Source organism: Dama dama, chromosome 21 (genome assembly GCF_033118175.1).
Source record: "Dama dama isolate Ldn47 chromosome 21, ASM3311817v1, whole genome shotgun sequence".
NCBI classification, from domain to species: domain Eukaryota; kingdom Metazoa; phylum Chordata; class Mammalia; order Artiodactyla; family Cervidae; genus Dama; species Dama dama.
The window spans coordinates 3,768,683-3,786,333 of record NC_083701.1 but is presented as its reverse complement, the minus strand read 5'-3'; the positions used below and the strand labels follow the sequence as shown (position 1 = coordinate 3,786,333).

Here is a 17,651-nt window from a genome sequence, read left to right as displayed (position 1 = left end):
AGGCCTCACGCTAAAGGTGCCTCATGGCCCGTGGGCAACACCCACGCTCGCTCGAGAAGGGTGCAGGGCATGTGCGGTGCTCCGAGGTGCGTCCCCTCTCAAGCCCATGCAGCGTGCCGGTGCACACGCGGGCACAGTCCTCACTTTGGATACAGCACGGGACCACAGCGCTCAATTCTCACCAAAGACGTGTGTGTTCCCGGGCGCTGCCCGATGGGTGGCAAGCGCTCGCCTGAGTCTGTGGCACCAGAAGGCACACAGCTTTAGAGACAGGCAGTGAGTTCCTGGGGAGCGGGCGGGGGGGCTGGATTATGGGTGTGGGGGTGCAGACGGGGGCGGGTGACTCAGCGTGGCCGCCGGGTCACGGCCCCACTCAGCTCCGCCAGCGCTGGCCTCAATGTCCGCTTTGCTCCGCAAATCCAGGGAGCAGAGGAAAGTGACTAGCACTTGCGGCACTTCAGGCTCACATGCTTTCTTTAAAGCCGGCTGCTAAAGGGTAGGTTTTTCCCACAGAAAGAAAAGGTGAGGCTCCAGTTCTGACACATCACATCCTAGGAATTCTGATTCACATTAAGTTAGGACTGAAAGTGGGAAGAGTGCTTTTTTTAAAAAAAAAAAAGACAGACATATACGAAATGAACAAAGTTTCGCCCCTCCTGAATGAGACAGACAAGATTAAACCTAAGCTTCCCCATAAATAAATGTACGAAGCACTTGGTCACTCCGGGACAGCACAGTGCACCGCCCCCCACAACTTCCATCAGGAGAGAAACCGGCATCTGTCAGCTGAGAGGCCACAGAACACCCTTCTAGGACTTTCCTTTTCCTTCAAGGGTATTTCCGGAACCAAGAAGAAAACAGTGGGGGTGGGGGGGGAGATGTCTCCTTCCCAAGGGAAAAGCTGCCTGGGACCAGACCGCGTCAGTCCAGAAGGGCTCCGGAGCTTCATGGGGGTCCGCTCTGGCTCTGGACAGGCTATTCTCCTCTGACAGGTGACCCCTGGTTCCCACTTGACCCTGACTCTGAGGCCAGGCTCATCAGAAGCACGTGAGTGCACACACACACTAACACCTGCATGCACACACATCACATGCACACATTACACACATGTGCACCATATACAAGCGCACACACAATACATGCACACATTGTCCACGTGTGCACACATATACATGCATGCACACATATACACACACACATGGCGTGCAAACACGGGCACCTACCTGCAGTGCCAGGCTCGCACCAGGAGTTGGTCTGCAGAAGTTCCTGGGCAGCCTCTCCTCAGCCCCCAGACCACCGGCCCTGCAGGAAGCAGGCACGGATGTGCTACTCCTAGCGGGGCCCGTGGGCCCCCTGCCCCCTGCATGTCACATTCTTACCCTGTTTGCCTGCATGCGTGTGGGTCTTACTCACCAGAGCCCCATTTGGCACTAACAAAGCAACAATTTTTAGCTGCTACTCCTCCCTCCTTGGCTTCCCAGGTGGCTCAGATGGTAAAGCGTGTGCCTGTAATACGGGAGACCTCGGTTCGATCCCTGGTAGGAAAGATCCCCTGGAGAAGGAAATGGCAACCCACTCCAATACTCTTGCCTGGAAAATTCCATGGATGGAGGACCCTGGTAGGCTACAGTCCATGGGGTCACAAAGAGTCAGACACAACTGAGAGACTTCACTTTGAGCCTGAAGCCTAAGAATGTTCGTATCTTTAAAGGTCCCCTCCAAAAGCTGAGATGTTTGACTAACGGTGTGGGGATCTAAGGTATAAGAGATGCAGCCTCTCAGTCAGGTGAGGGAGGGGTGATGGAGATGCTGAAGGCACCTGGGCCAGCCCCAAGGTCGGAGCCAAGGTGGGCAGGCCCACCGGGAGGATGCAGCAGGAGCCTGGAGAGACCGACGGGCTTTCTGCTCCGACCTGGACCTGGGCTCTCGTCTGTCTGGGACGCACTCTGCTGCTGGTGGGGACGGCGTGTCTCAGGTCACACATGCGGGAGAAGTCCAGGAGGAGGCTCGTGGAACCTGCTCCTCCAGGGGCAGAACCAGGTGCTGAGGACAGGAGACGGACGGAAGTCTCGCTTCCCTGACCTCTGAATCCCGAACCTGGTGAAAAGTGCTTTGGGTCCAACAAAGCAGAGGACCAGTTTTTAAAGGCCCCTTCCCTGCAGAGGCGGACGGAGAACCCGTGGCTGCCCCAGGCCTGCGGCACGTTCTTCCAGCTCGCGGAGCTGTGGTCTCAGGGCTGCTGCCTCCACACCTTCCCGAAGGGGTGGGCGCCACCCGCCCGCACCGCCCTTCTGCCCCCTCTGCGGCCCACTCAGTGGGACCAGGAGGGGCGGCTGTCCCGGCCACACCCACCTGCCCCCTGCCACTGTCCCCAAGGCCTGCTGACTTGGTGCTGCCCTTGCAGCATCAAGGGACGGCTCTGCTGCTGGTCTAGAGACAGACCAGCAGAAAGAGGTGCTCACATGGAGTCAGAAGCCCTCGCCGCAGGTCCCGGCCCGGCCAGGCAAGGCCTTCCTGCGTCGGGGCCCCCGTGGACGAGCGCTGCGGTGTCCTCGATGGCGGGGGCACCTTGGACACCAGGGCCAGCAAACACACATAGATGGCTCACAGTGCTGCGATTTAAACGGCACTTTCCAAAATTATTCACCTCTTTACGAAAAGAGTGTGGTGATTTGACTTCCTATTACACCCCCCACAGGGCAGGTGGCCAAGCAGCCACCAGTGTCAGCAGGTCCAGGATCAGAGAGAGGAGTGAGGAGGGGGTGGGCAGAGACCCTGTCCCCTAACCCCCTTCATAGAAAGATATGAAAACATAAAGGCTCCATCACCCCAGAGCTGGAACCAGACAAGCCCTGCCAAGGCTACTGGTCAACACACGTGCAACTAGCTGAGGATCACAGGAGACAACTTGTCACCAAACACCAAAGCCCCAAGACTCGAGTTCGTGTGAAAGAAAAACAAAAACGCACAGCTGAGAATGACAACTAGGACTATCAACAATCCAGCTCATGTGACAAACCGAATTTAAGAAACAAACCAAAGTAAGTACTGGAACTACAATTCTTTAGTTCCCCACACCCAGGAATGCAATAGGCCCAGCTGCCTTCCAGATCATAGCAGGAGTGGTTATCTTTCCACTGAGAACCCGAGTCCTTCCTCGGGGAGGTGGACGGGAGTGAAGGAAGCACCATGGGGTCTGAGTTCTGACCACCAAGATCCTGACAGCTTGGGTGCGGGCCCCCTCAGAGGGGGCTGGAGCTCACCTCCCTGCCAGCAGGCTCCCTCCACCTGTCAGACCTGCTTCTGGGCATGTCCCCCACACCCTCACGGCACGCCCCAGTGGCGGGCGTCCCAACCCGCGGCCACCCATCGAGGACTGACATGGTAATTTTGTGGCATGCCGAAGGGCAGTGGCTTTTCTAGAATCTGTATTTTCTATTTGGCTGGAATAACTCTCTCCATAATTGCAGGTATCTCTGGAATCAGCTCCTCCTGCAGGCCGGCGGCCGTGCTGGGCAGGCGTGGAGCTTGAGGAGCACGTGCCTGGCTTAGAAACCACCACCTCGTCCCAGGTTCCTGCAGCCTGGGTGGCCCTCAGCCTGCACCTGCCCTTGGGGCAGTGGGGCCACAAGGTACCTTGAGGACTGACAGATGGGGTCAGTATTGAGGTTAGAGTCGACCTCCTGGGCCCATGTGTAAGCTCAGGCCACAGCCGAGGTGGGGAGGGCACTCCGTCTTCCAGCTGTGGTTCCCCAGGTCCTCAACGCAGCAGACCTGCGATGTCAGGTGAGGGGCCAGGCAGAGGGCTAGGGATCTCAGCGGAACACAGCCCCCAGCAGACGAGCAACGAGCTCTGTTCACGGATGGCCATCGGACCAAACCAGAAAGGCCGGGATGCTGAAGCTGAACTCGGGCCACATGCTTCAAGCTTTAAACACAGCCCACGTGCCCCTGGTGGGCTCCCCCAAGGCAGGTGCACCAGCCCTCCCAGCCTCTGCTTCCTCACGTTGTCACCAGAAAAAAGACCTGCCGGTGGCAGGGTGACCAGCGCTGCGTCCACAGCATTTACCTGTGCCCGCATCTCCACCGGAGACAGGCCCAGTCATTCACAGGGCAAACACGTGTGACGTGAATGAGAGGCAATGCATGTGGCTCTGTTGGGGTGGGCACTGAGTGGCTCCCTGGGGAATCCCATGGGCCTTCTGTGTCGCATGCATCAATGGGTCTGGAGGCCCCAAGAACCTGGGTGGGATCAGGCCATCAGGGACCAACTCTAGAAGGCAGGAAACCAGGAGTCTGGGCTTTCACAAAGGCACATGGACAGGTTGGGCATCTAAGCTGTGTCACTCATTCTTTCCTCCCACAAATACTCACTGAGCCTCCCCTGAGCCCAGGGCACTAGGTGAGCATCTGAAACTGCCCTGGGCCTGGGGGGTAGGGGCGGGGGGACGGGGGAGATCATGCAGAACAATGATGGGAAGACCACACTTCAGTGCCTCCTCGAAGCCTCCCAGGTGGGGAGGACATGCACAGGCTGGCCACAAGAGCCCAGCCCAGTGATGGACTCGCCACACAAGTGATGAGCAAGTTGATCACCCCTGGACAGAACTGGATGCCCAAGGGCAGACATATCTGATAAAGGGCTTTTTAATAAAGAACCCTTGCAACTTATTAATGAGACAAACCACCTGATTGAAATATCAGCAAAAAAATCTGAGCATGCACTCCACCTAAGATACACGATTGCCCAATAGGCACAAGAATAGTCGCTTAATATCAGTATTTGTCAGAGAAATGCAAGTGTTCTCAAGGACGTGGGGAATGGTCGGAATGGTCTCTTCTTGTAAAGTAAACCTGCACTCCTTGGTCTCTACTCACGGGAAATGAAACACAAGTCCACAAGAGGCACAAGAATAGTCGCTTAACGTTGCTATTCATCAGAGAAATGCAAGTGTTCTCAAGGACGTGGGGAATGGTTGGAATGGTCTCTTCTTGTAAAGTAAATGCTGCACTCCTAGGTCTCTACTCATGGGAAATGAAACACAAGTCCACACAAAGACTCGTAGGTGAGGCTCAGAGCAGTTTTATTTAGAACAGCCCCCAGATAGAAGCGATCCAGACGTCCATGAGCTGGTGAATGAACAGGGGGAGGGGCGGGGGGCAACCAGTGGACCACCTAGTGCAGCAGGATGGGCTGCCGAAGCATGGCAGAGACCAGGCCACCCGCTGCGTGATTCTGCTCATACAAACTTCAGACAGGGCATCATCACAGCAGAGGCAGGCCCCCACCACGCAGGGGCACTGACGCGAAGGGCCACCAGGAGGCTGCTGGGGCGGCGGAAGCACTGTGGTGGTGCTTACACCTGCAGACACCTGTCAGGTGGGTCACACTGTCCACACCGAGACAATGGCTTCAGCTACACACACACACACACACGCATGCATGCATACATATATGCACATGCACATATACATGCGTATACATATACATACACGTGCACGGACACATATACATATATGTGCACACATGCGCGCGCGCACACACACACACACACACACACACACACACATATGGATGGATGGATTTGGCAACGCTGGGTCTTAGTTGCAGCACGTAGGATCTTCAGTTTTCATTGTGGCATGCCAGATCTTTAGTTGCAGCATCTGAACTCCTAGTTAAGGGATCTAGTTCCCTGACCAGGGATCGAACCCCAGCCCCCTGCATTGGGAGCTTGGAGTCTTAGCCATTGGATCACCAGGGAAATCCCTGTTTCAGCTTTAATCATTATTAATATACAAAATCCAATAATAAACATTGTATTTCTGGGTGTGACAGACCACTTTAAGAAGCCCTGACTTAAATTAGAAAATTCTGACCACTACATTGCCTCTAGGTCCATCTATGGTTTTTCCAGTAGTCATGTATAGATGTGATAGTTGGACTATAAAAAAAGCTGAGCACTGAAGAATTGATGCTTCTGAACTGTGGTGTTGGAGAAGACTCTTGAGAGTCCCTTGGACTGCAAGGAGATCCAACCAGTCCATCCTAAAGGAAATCAGTCCTGAGTTTTCATTGGAAGGACTGATGTTGAAGCTGAAACTCAATACTTTGGTCACCTGACGCGAAGAGCTGACTCACTGGAAAAGAACCTGATGCTGGGAAAGATTAAAGGCAGGAGGAGAAGGGGATGACAGAGGATGAGATGGTTGGATAGCATCACTGACTTCATGGACATAAGTGTGAGCAAGCTCCGGGAGTTGGTGATGGACAGGGAAGCCTGGCGTGCTGCAGTCCATGGGGTCGCAAAGAGTCGGACACAACTGAACTGAACTGAGCATTGTCCCAAGAGTGAAATTCAAGTACAACCTTGAGAAAAGGATCAGGCCTTATTGTCTGGCGCCTATCTAAGCCCATCTCAGAACAACTCTTATTAAGCTCTGCTCCTTTAGGCCACGGAAACAGCTTCTGCCAGAGTCCTGCCCTCCTGTGCACTGTCTAGGGTCAGTGACAAGGGTCACCTTCATTCCCTTTGGGTCGTCCTGTCACAGTAAATATGATGACAGTGGTCCTGCTTCTCATCAACACTGGTGCATGGTCACATGGAACAGACACACTTGCAGCTTTCAGAAGCTATAATTAATGCATAACCTAGGCATTATATAGAAAAATTAGAATATACATTACCCTGGATTATCTAAAATGGATGCAAGTCTCGTGTAGTATGTATACATGCAGAACCACGCAGTGAAATGTAAGCTGTGTGGAAATAGATGCAGAACCTGTAAAGTGTGAAAGTGCCAAGGAGCTGTGTAAGCACCAGGGTGCTGGGCCATCATACACGTGACCTGTCATCAAGGAAATGCTCCCAAACCTCCACTCCTGCTACCAACCTACTTCTCAGTAATCAGAGCCATAACCGTAAGAGATCATAGAAGTTAAATATGGGACCTGGCTCTGACCACCTGAGTCTGGCCACAATGCTTTCGTAATGACCTCAACCATGAACCCACACCCCTGCACATCAGAGGTGTGAAATAAATGCCTGGTCAGGTTCTGTGCCGCTGCACACGGCCCGCCTGGGGTCTGGCCACAAAGGTGGTCTCCAAGCCTCTCCCCGCACCACTGCCCCCCACCCGAGAGGTCTTCCCAGGCCCTCCAGGGGTCGGCGTCTCACCTCAGCTCTCCTCCCAGCAAGGCAGGTCTTGCTGGGCTGGCCACATGCCGGCTCCCAGCACCAGAACGAGCCACGTGGGGACTGCCAGACATGGTGCTCTGTCTGCCCCCAGTGGCCTGGCACCTGGGGGCACGGAGGAGGCAGAGCAGAGTGAATGCAGGGATGGCCAGCATGCAGACGGAGGGCAGAGCACGGCCCACGCGGTTCACAGCTCCCAGGGAGAGGGTCTCGACTCGTCCAGGCGTGGGCCGTCCCTCCAGCCTCACGTTGTGAAAGATGACAGACAGACACCTGGGGTGTCACAGGGAAAGCAGGCGGAAGCACAGGGACGCGAATGCAGAGAGTGACCAGCCTGCCCCTTCGGCAATGTGGCTGACGACACGGTGCGGGCCGGCGTGGCACTGCTGAGCTGGGACCCACACCAGCCCCTGCCCACAGCCCTGAAGGGGACGCCGCTTCACCCACGACCTGCGCCAGGCAGGCCTGAGCGTGCGCTCCAAACAAGAATCACGCCATCGTGTTCAGAGACAGACACATTCCCGGGATAGCCAAAATAAATAAGAGTTTTAAAATATTTTACAGCGCACATGTGCAATTCTAGAATGAAGCATGCTTCTGAATAGTTTGGCTCCTTACCTGGATCTCTTGCAAAGTTGGGAGCTTAGCGATTTTAAGACTTTCTTAGACAATGAGAAAAATTAAATATTCTGACCATGTTTTTTTAGGGCCTGAGACATTCCCTGCAGTAATGTGGAAGGGATGACAGTATTTTCAGAGTGTATCTCTGAGAATCTCAGTATTTCTGGAAATACCCATCATTCAGGCACCTAACTTCCACACTAAACTTCTATTTAAGCCAATAACAAGATGAAAATAAAGAAAACAGCATTCTTCAGAGTTTTTTACAGCGAGGCCTTGTTCTGAGCAGGTGCCTGCCCTGTACCTGACCTGCGATTCATCTCACTCTACGAAAAAGCACTTGGAGGGCGGGGTGCTCACGGGCTCGGCCAGGATGACACGGTTGGTGGCCACACTGGGGGTGGGGGTGGGTCCAGGGCTCGGCAAGTGGCACCTCATGGAAGGCAAGCATGTGCCAGGTCAGAGCTTCAGAAGGTCACATGCGCCCAGACACCCAGTACCACCTGGCCAGGGCCTCTGACCCCACGTGAATGTCTGGAGGACCACCCCCACCCGCCCTGCCCCGCTGACACAGGAGGAAAGCCCATCAGAGGAGGCTGCCACGAGGGGAGACCGGGGACGTGGTCAGCCCATGTGCACCCATGTGTAGGCACTTACCGATCTGTAACAGGACTGGTGTGACCAGCGCCGTCTCCATGGCGTAACAGAACTCCCTGCCGAACATCACGGCCCCGTGCATCACCCACAGGCGCGTGGGGATGCGGTCGATGGAGCCCTCGCTGACGGTCTCGTCCCGTGTCTCCGCCTCCGTCCTCCCTGGCTTCTGCAGGTCCAGCAGGGGCACTGGGAGCTCCTGAACTTGCATAGATTCTGCGTCGGCATTCTGCGGAGCCATTTTCATCACCACCAAAAATATATATATATATCTCTTTACTCTATCTAAATAAATAATTCTATCATATATCTTTAAGGATAAATTAAGACGTCTTCGCTTTCTGCTTCAGCTGTGCTCCTCCGGCAAGTAACACTTATATTCCTCTTTGTACAAACAGGTATCTTGAAACTTCTCACAATCGGGTGAGACATGCAGCAAAACTGAACGATTTTTGGTTGGATTGAACATATGGCTTTCTGGCTTACTGTGAATTAGAGTTAAAAATCCATAAATGCCATTCAGTTAATACCAGTTTCATCATCATTACTGAAGAGGTGCTGAAGCTCTGTTCCTTGCTGCTGAGAGGTGGGCAGGTGACACACGGAGGTAGGCCGCCGGCGTGCCCCATCGAGTGACTGGGCAATCTGCAAGGGAGCAAGAGCCGGTCACATGGGCCAGGGCCACCCGCCCCCACCCGCCATCTGCGCCCACCCGCGGCCCTTGGTTCTCTGAGCAGAGGACAAAGTCACCTGCGGAGAAAACAAAACCAGTCCCCGGAGAAACGTTTTCCAGTACGGAATCGATCCTGGGGGAGGATATAGCTGGGACAACATTGGGAGACGGTACGAGAGAAAAGGGCACGGAAGGAGCTCCCCGTTTCTGCTCCTTGGCCAGGCCAGGGACCAACCACGGGCGCTGGGGCCCAAGGGCCAGACGCTGACCACCACGTCGAGGCGCACTCCAGGGGGTGCAAAATCCGGGCCCTGGTCCTGCGTTCCCACCCTGGTACCGGTGACCCAGTCTCCACCTGGACGCACACGCCAGGAGCAGGTGCTGACTGCCGAGAACCTGCCTAGAAGCATCCCCCTCGCCTCTCCCCCATGGAAGGCCAGACAAGGATGCACTTACATCCCTGCTGTCTGGACAGGGGCCTCCGTTCAAGCTGATGGGACCTGACATCACACAACAAGTGACTATATTAAGATAGGTCGGTGGGTGGATATCTTACCAAAAAATTTCAATTGTTTTAAATAAAAATATTTCTTCTTAATATTCACTTAACCTGACATCTAGTTCCTACTTTCCACCCCAGAAATGACCAGAAGTTGAGGGGTGGTCTTCACTGAGCCCCCTTCTCAGGGAGCCTTGGAGGTGATAGGGGGTCCCTGGCCCGGCTGCTGGCAAAGCTGAGCTGCTGACCCTGGGGGTTCAGAGCCCCTGCCTCACTCTTCCACCAAACTGAGGCTTTCTCATGCTCTCTTTCCTTCCACCAAAACTTCTCGGGCAAGCACGGGTCCAAGGGATCCAACCTATGTATCTGCTTCTTATGCCTTCAACTTCACTACAAGTTCACAACTGCAGCCTTCACCTGCGACTGCTATCAAACTTACAAATGTCCTCTACCATACAATCAATCATCTCGATTAAGACCAGTGTTTCCAAACTGTCACCTTCCTACAATCTTTTTTTAAAAACATGTTATCATGACACTTTCTCATGTACACAATGTAAACAGAACAGTATTAAAGAACCCAGCCTGAACCCTTAGCAGCACTCTCTCATTCCATCCCTGATCAGCCAAACTCTTGCCAAGAAGGACAGTAACCAGTTTTCTCTGAGACCCTAAGGACTTAATTATAATCTTCAAACCCATCAGTTCTGTCCCCTCACCCTGGTACCACTGTGTATATATCCTGAAAGTCAGGTGAAATAAAGCAAACTCTGTGAGTTGAAAGTGAAAGTCGTTCAGTTGTGTCTGACTCCGTGTAACCCCATGGACTACAGCCTGCCAGGCTCCTCTGTCTATGGAATTCTCCAGGCAAGAATACTGGAGTGGGCAGCCATTCCCTTCTCCAGGGAATCTTCCCAACCCAAGGATCAAACCCAGGTCTCCTACATGGCAGGCAGATTGTTTACCATTTGAGCCACTATCATGAGAAATGCCGGGCTGGTTAACACACAAACTGGAATTAAGATTGCCAGGGGAAGTATCAACAACCTCAGATATGCAGATGATACCACTCTAATGGCAAAAAGCGAAGAGGAACTAAAGAGCCTGTTGATGAGAGTGAAAGATGAGAGTAAAAAAGCTGGCTTAAAACTCAACATTCAAAACATGAAAATCATGGCATCTGGACCCATCACTTCATGACAAATAAATGGGGAAAAAGTGGAAACAGTGGAATAGTTTATCTTCTTGGGCTCCAAAATCACTGTGAACAGTGCTGCAGCCATGAAATTAAAAGACACTTGCACCTTGGAAAAAAGTTATGACAATCCTAGACAGCGTGTTAAAAAGCAGAGACATCACTTTACAGACAAAGGTCCATCTAGTCAGCTATGGTTTTCCCAGTAGTCATGTACGGATGTTAAAAATTGGACCATAAGGAAGGCTGAGCACTGAAGAATTGATGCTTTCGAACTGTGGTGCTGGAGAAGACTCTTGAGAGTCCCTTACCAGTCAATCCTAAAGGAAATCAATCCTGACTATTCACTGGAAGGAATGATCCTGACTCTCCAACATTTGGCCACCTGATGTGAAGAACCAACTCACTGGAAAAAGATTTTGATCCTGAGGGCAAGAGAAGGAGATGACAGAGGATGACATGGTTAGATGGCATCACCGACTCAATGGGCATGAATTTGAGTAAGCTCTCTGGCAGACAGTGAAGGACAGGGAGGCCTGGCATGCTGCAGTCTATGGGGTCGCAAAGAGTTGGACATGAACAACAACTGCGTGTCGGAGAGTGAAGAGTCATTTCAGCGACAGCGAACACTGAGGCAACAAGGCTCTGCAGTTAAGTGCACTAGGATTATCTTAAAGCTGTGAGTCTCAGCCCTGGGGGCACTGGGCGATGCCTGGAGATGTTTCTGGTTCTCATGACTGGAGGCAGGGGTTGGTATCATGCTTCGGGGGAAGAGTCCAGAGATGGGTTCAACATCCTGCAGCCCCAGGGTGCCCCACAGAGCGACTGTTTCCTAGGGTTATTGTTAAACAAGAGGAAAAGTGCTCTTAAAAACGCTGAAACCCTCATCACATTGTGAATCAGTCAACCAGCCCAGAACTTACAAACTCAACCACACTTCCTTCCCCTTTGTTTTCTTAAGCCAGCCTCTGCCCAAAGCAGAAGAGGAGACACGGGGGAGCTCAGGACAGTGGTTCCCCGAGGAGGGGTCTAGGGTCAGGTTTGTAAGTGGGAAGGGGTGCGAGCTGTCCCCTCCCAGTCAGTCCCCCAGGCCAGAGGAGGTGGCGTTACCTGGCACTTATTGTCAACAGAAGGTGAGAGCCGCCCAGGGGCAGTGAAGGAAGCCCCGCCGGCCTCCTGGCCTCGGTCACGTTCAGGCTGTGGGCTCCAACCCCAGGCCCAGGGCCGCACCTGCCCAAGGGCCTGCACAATCAGCTAGAGATGGCCAGGAAGCCCAGGAGGCCGAGGCCGTGCGTGGGGGAGCGAAGGGCCTGGCGCCAGACCACCAGGCCAGTGCCGGCGCGCCCCCTCTGCAGTGCAGAGCGAGTCTCTACACCAGAGTCCCTCCTCACACCTGGGGTCCTCACCAAATGTCTAAGAACGGCCCAGCCACGGCCTCTGGAAAGAAAGTTGTGGGGGCTGAGCCCCTAGTGGTGGTGGTGGTGATGGTGGTGGCCGCTTGCCCTCCCGGGACTCTTCCAGGCAGAGGATCCAGCCACCTGCCGTCTCCCTCATGGTCAGGGGCGGGCACGGCCACCTAACTGGTCAGCAGAGCCTGCCTCACGTGGGGCATCTGCTGGCCAACCTGGCAGCCCAGGGACTGGGCACTTCCAGACTTCAACCATGGTCGTGTGCTCAGTCTGCTCAGAAGGGGGCCTGGCTGGGCTGGGCTGGCGCTGTGGCCTGTCGGGGGGCTCACCCACCCTCCAGTTCTGGCCCTGATGCTCCTTCGGAGGGGCAGCAGAAAGGACCCAGGCTTCAAGGCAGAAGAACTGCCCCCTCCTTTTCGCCGTGTCCCACCTTCCCAGTGGCCGTCCAGTTGCTTCTGCATGATTTATGAGCCCACCCCCAGCACTCGGGAGATCCCGCCTTCCTCTCCCCAACACTGACTCTGTCTGCACTGGGTCTGTGTCCCTTCCATCCAGCGAGACCATCTGCCCAGCCCAGCAAAGGCTCTGTAGGCACAGAGCCCCCAGCAGGCCCTGAGCTGAGGACACACCTTCCCTCTCACGGTTTCTCCCCCCAGAATCTCGATCCACTCTGGCATGTTTATTTGCAAGAACTCTATGAGCAAATGACCTTTACAAGTTTGACTAGCTCTTGGAGGGAAATGTCAGTATTTTTACTGAGATTTCACTGATTTTATAAATTAGCTGAAGGAGAACCGCCACCCTGAGGGCTGTCTCTCTATATACCCGAGTCCAAACCCAGTGCCTTTCAGGAGAATTTCAACATGTTCCTCCTCCGGTTTTGCACATTTCTTGTGAAGTTTCTTCCTAGTGATTTCATCTTTTCTGTGGCCACTGCGGATGTGATTTTCCCTTGCTTATACCTTCCCAGTGACTGACTGTGCACGTGAAGGGTACCAGGGCTCGCTCGCGTCCTTGGGTATAACTCACACACAGTGAAAAGGTACCACTCAATCAGTTCTGATATTTCAAACACCCTGGGAAGTCCACGTGGGTCCTTTCCCATCCAGTGAAGGCTCATGGTTTTGTATTTTAACTTGATATCCTGGTTCTCTAATTGTCTGAGTGAGAATGGCTGGGGGGAGGAAGCTATAACCAGGCTGACAGCAAGTCTAAGCAGCACCAAGATGCACCAGTCCCCAGCTCAATGGAGGCTTGGACTTGGGGTCCCCTCAGTCCGATTTATGCATAGCACCTGCACAGGACACGGAGCAGGGACCCAGGCGGCACACACTGCCCCCTTCCTGGGCTCTGACAACCCCCGCCCACTGCGAGGGCCCCTTCTCCTCGGGGCTCTGCTCTGCAAGAAGACAGAAGGAGAGCGGCTTTGAGAAGAAAAGGAAGGCGTGAGCAAGGAGGGTGTCACTCCATTTAGGGGACAATCGGACACCCCCAAGCCAGATACACTCTGGTAGTGAGGCGCTGCGAAGTACTCACACAGCAAGCAAATTGCTTTCTTTACGGAAGCTGTTTTCGAGAAAGGCTAGAACTGTTAATTACAACATCTAAAACCGTGAGAATGCTTTCTTCTGAAGCACCTGATGTAAAAGGCCCAAGCTAAAGTGTGACAACACACGGAAGGAATCATGACGACTAGGCTGCTGCCTCCCGAAAGCCCCCTGCTGACTTGCTGGCAAGAGTGGAGAGGTTTCCACTGTGACCTGTTCCACTAGGCTCTTCCGAGCCCGGAGCGACTCTGAAGTCAGGCCTCCTTCTGGAGCCTCCCTGACGACGACCTGGCTGTGATTCGCAGATGCACCGAGGCAAGTGAAAGTACAGTTGTTCCAATCAACAACTTCCTGTATTGTCCTGCTTCTAATTTCAGGGTGCCTGGTGCCAAAGCATGTGACTTCCTACAATGTGCCGTGTAGAAAAGCTGGCTGTAAACTTCATGTCATCAAAAATTTAACTGAAGCATAATTTTTTGACAGGCAATTAAGAGTCTATGCAAGTCACAGTATTCGACGGGAATATGACCTTGAAGGTCAGGGACCCACACATGCTGGAGAATGGCAGGAGGGGGGTTTCAGGCGCCTTGGCTCCCGTCTTGGCCCCACGCACACGCGTGTGCACCACGTTCCAGGCACCGGGACGAGCAGCCCGTGCTTTGTGGTGTCTGGTTTGTGGCAACGGCTGTTTGATTTGTACATTCACCATCTAAGTCAGGCATCTAAGTCTACCCTCGAAAAACGCCCCAGAAATGAAAAAGCTAACATTTTCATAAGGCATCGTCAGCTATTAGCCTCAGATAACCCACCCAACCAAAGCACAGCCACACCCCCCACCCCCAATCAGCCCACTGTGGCCTCCCCCTCCAGACGAGCAGAGCAAAGGTGACCAACTGAGGACAACACCGAAGCCGGCAGAACCGGGCAGACAGCTGCATACCAGAGAAGACCAGCTGCTGGACCAAGAGTAAAAAAGGTGTGAAATGGAATCAAGCAAAGTCAAAGTACCCCTGATACGAATGGGGAAAACATTCTGGTAAAAATTTGTTTATAAAGTTACGTCCTTCAAAGCATTTCAGAAATGCCATTGATTTCCAACATAAAATCAACGCCGTATCAAGAGAAGAAGGAGGCAGGCCCCAGACTGGGAGAAAATACTTGTAAAAGACACAGTGATAAAGGATGCTATCCAAAACAAATCCGACGGTGAAGAAATGAACAACTCAGTTATAAAGGTGGGCCAAAGACCCGGACAGACAGCTCACCGGAGAAGACAGAGGTGGCAGACGAGCGCAGGGAAGATGCTCCACACCCAGCGCCTGTCGTCAGGGAAACGCAAATTCAAACAGCAGTGAGACACCCCTCCACGCCTGTTAGAACGGTCCAGGCCCAGAGCACCGACAGCACCAAATGTAGACAACAATGTGGAGCAACAGGAACCCTCATTCACTGCTGGTGGGAACGCAGACTGGTATGGCCACTTTGGAGGACAGTTTGGTGGCTTCTTACAAAACTAAACATACTCTTAGCATGCAATCCAGCAATTGTGTTCCCTGGTATTTGCCCAAAGGAGCTGAAAACTTATCCATAAAAAAACCTGCACATGGATGCTATATAGCAGCTTTATTCACAATGGTGGAAACTTGGAAACAACCCAGATGTCCTTCAGCAGGTGAATCAACAATCTGTGGTACATCAATGAAATATTAACCAGCACTAAAAAGAAATGAGCCATCACACCATGAAAAGCCATGGAGGAACCTTAAATGCACATTAATTCCATGAAAGAGGCCAATCTGAGATGGCTACATACTGCCAGATTCCAACTACAGGACATGCTGGAAAAGGCACAGCTACGGAAACAGTACCAGGACCAGCGGTTTCTGTCCCCCTAAGGCAGGAAAGCAGAGAGTCTTGGACTTCCCCACGTGGTGTCCTGTTACAGGAGCCGAATGGACCGGCACACTGGATCCGTGTGAGTCAGGAAGGCCATGGGAGCACGTTTGAAAATGCAGACTGCAGGGCTCCCCTGCGTCACTGAGCCACAGCTCTGGGGACAGGCCCAAGGGTCTGCAGGCCTGCTCGCCCCAGCTGGGAGCCTCTGACCGCAGGTACCTGGCCCAAAAACCCGAGGCCCCTCTAGGTAGAAATGACTGGTCCGTGACTGCGTAACCTCGCCTGTGTGTGTTCCGTGTCACGAGACCTGGCTGAGGGCACTTCAGACACCGAACACCACACGCTGGACGCGCCTTCTGATCGGCTTGCTGGGAACTTGGTGCAGTCAGAGGGGCGGGGGAGTAAGGAGGCATGTGACTGCGTGTGTCAAATACTCTGGGTATGCAGAGACTGAATCAAAGGAAATCTGGAAAGGGGCCCCAGGGAGCGAGGGGATGAAAATATTGCTACACTGTAACAAGCCAGTCTAATTAAAGTGTTTCTCAATGGATTAGTATCCCAGCAACCGGCAGGAGCTGCGGCCCAGGCACTCCAGCGCACTTCTCCCGGACAGCTCTTCTGTGACTCCCTGGCCCGGCAGGAACCCTGGTCCCTCCCCAGACAGTGCCCGGGACCTCCCCATCAAGGGCACCCAGCCTAGGCCAGGCTGCCCACTCCCCTGGGAGGCTGGCTCACAGCCCTCCCGGCAGGGACGCGGGGATGTAGCCCCTCTTGTGCGTCCTCAGGACAGGAGGAAGCGCGCCCTCCTAGAGATGGTTTTTTAAATTCCTGCAAACTGGCATACTGCAACTTACTCTCAAAACACACTCTACTTAAGAACTACTTTCTAAAAGTCATCTCTTGGGAAGAGAGCGTGTACAGCAGGATGAGAGGGAGCACGGAAGGCTCAGCTCCCCTCCACTGGATGACCTGGGGGGGGGGGGGCAGTCTGCTCTGATGAGGGTGTGTGGGAGCTCCCTGCAAGCCCCACACAGAGCACGCACGCCGCCAAACGGGGCTCCATGCTGCCCCTGCCCTCATACCCTGGGGAAGCTGTCGCTCTGGACCCCCTAAAAGCACAGCATCAGGTCAAATAAGCAGAAGGGCACATGGACGCAAACGTGGCAAACTCCAGTGACAGCTCATATGACAGCAAAAATGTTTAATACTGAATCATATCAAAGCACATACCATCTGGACTTCCCTGGTGGGACAGTGGGTGAGAACCCGCCTGCCGATGTAGGGGACACGGCTTCAATCCCTGGTCTGGGAAGATTTCACGTGCCACGGGGCAAGTAAGCCCGAAAGCATGAACTACTGAGCCCATGTGATGCAACTACCAAAGTCTGTGTGCCTAGAGCTTGTGCTCCGCAACAAGAGAAACTTGTGCACCGCAATGAGGAGTGGCCCCTGCTCGCCGCAACTAGAGAGCACCTGAGCACAGCAACAAAGACCCAGTGCAGTCCACTACCCCCAAATAACCCCACATGCTCTCCAACTTCCTAAAGCTGGGGGGGCAGGGCATTAGGATGGAGCCCAAGAACATGCTCAAACAGGAGCTGTCTTCACCCACTGCTGAAGGAAACTGCAACCCACACTTGAAGGAAAACTCAGAACACTCCTGTCGGAGGAAATGACCCTGAAACAAGGACAAACTGCTCTGTCCCCAGAGAAAAGATTTCCATGACTTTCACCTTCTACTAAAAACAAAGACCTGTTCACCTGACTTCTCACCTCTGACTTTCACCCTGTTCTCCTTCATTTGCACATCAGGTGAGTAGGAGGGTTTTTGTTTTCCAATTAAAAATCTCCGAGAGGTTTTTTGCCTTCCTCTTCTTGTAAATGTTTCTAGCATCAATTTGCCAGTTTAGGCCACTGGGGTCAGGATAAAGCTTTGGCTGCTATGGAAACAGCAGCAAGCTTTT

At 53.4% G+C, this 17,651-nt stretch overlaps 1 protein-coding gene across 1 annotated transcript in view; it reads right to left on the bottom strand.

The window, feature by feature from the left end:
• The window catches only part of SLC45A4 (solute carrier family 45 member 4), a 63,213-nt gene that overhangs the window by 18,487 nt on the left and 27,075 nt on the right, over nucleotides 1-17,651 (bottom strand). The window contains 1 exon segment of the mRNA XM_061123108.1: nucleotides 8,472-9,113. Coding sequence (XP_060979091.1) covers nucleotides 8,472-8,715 — 244 coding nt within the window. The 5' untranslated portion in view covers nucleotides 8,716-9,113.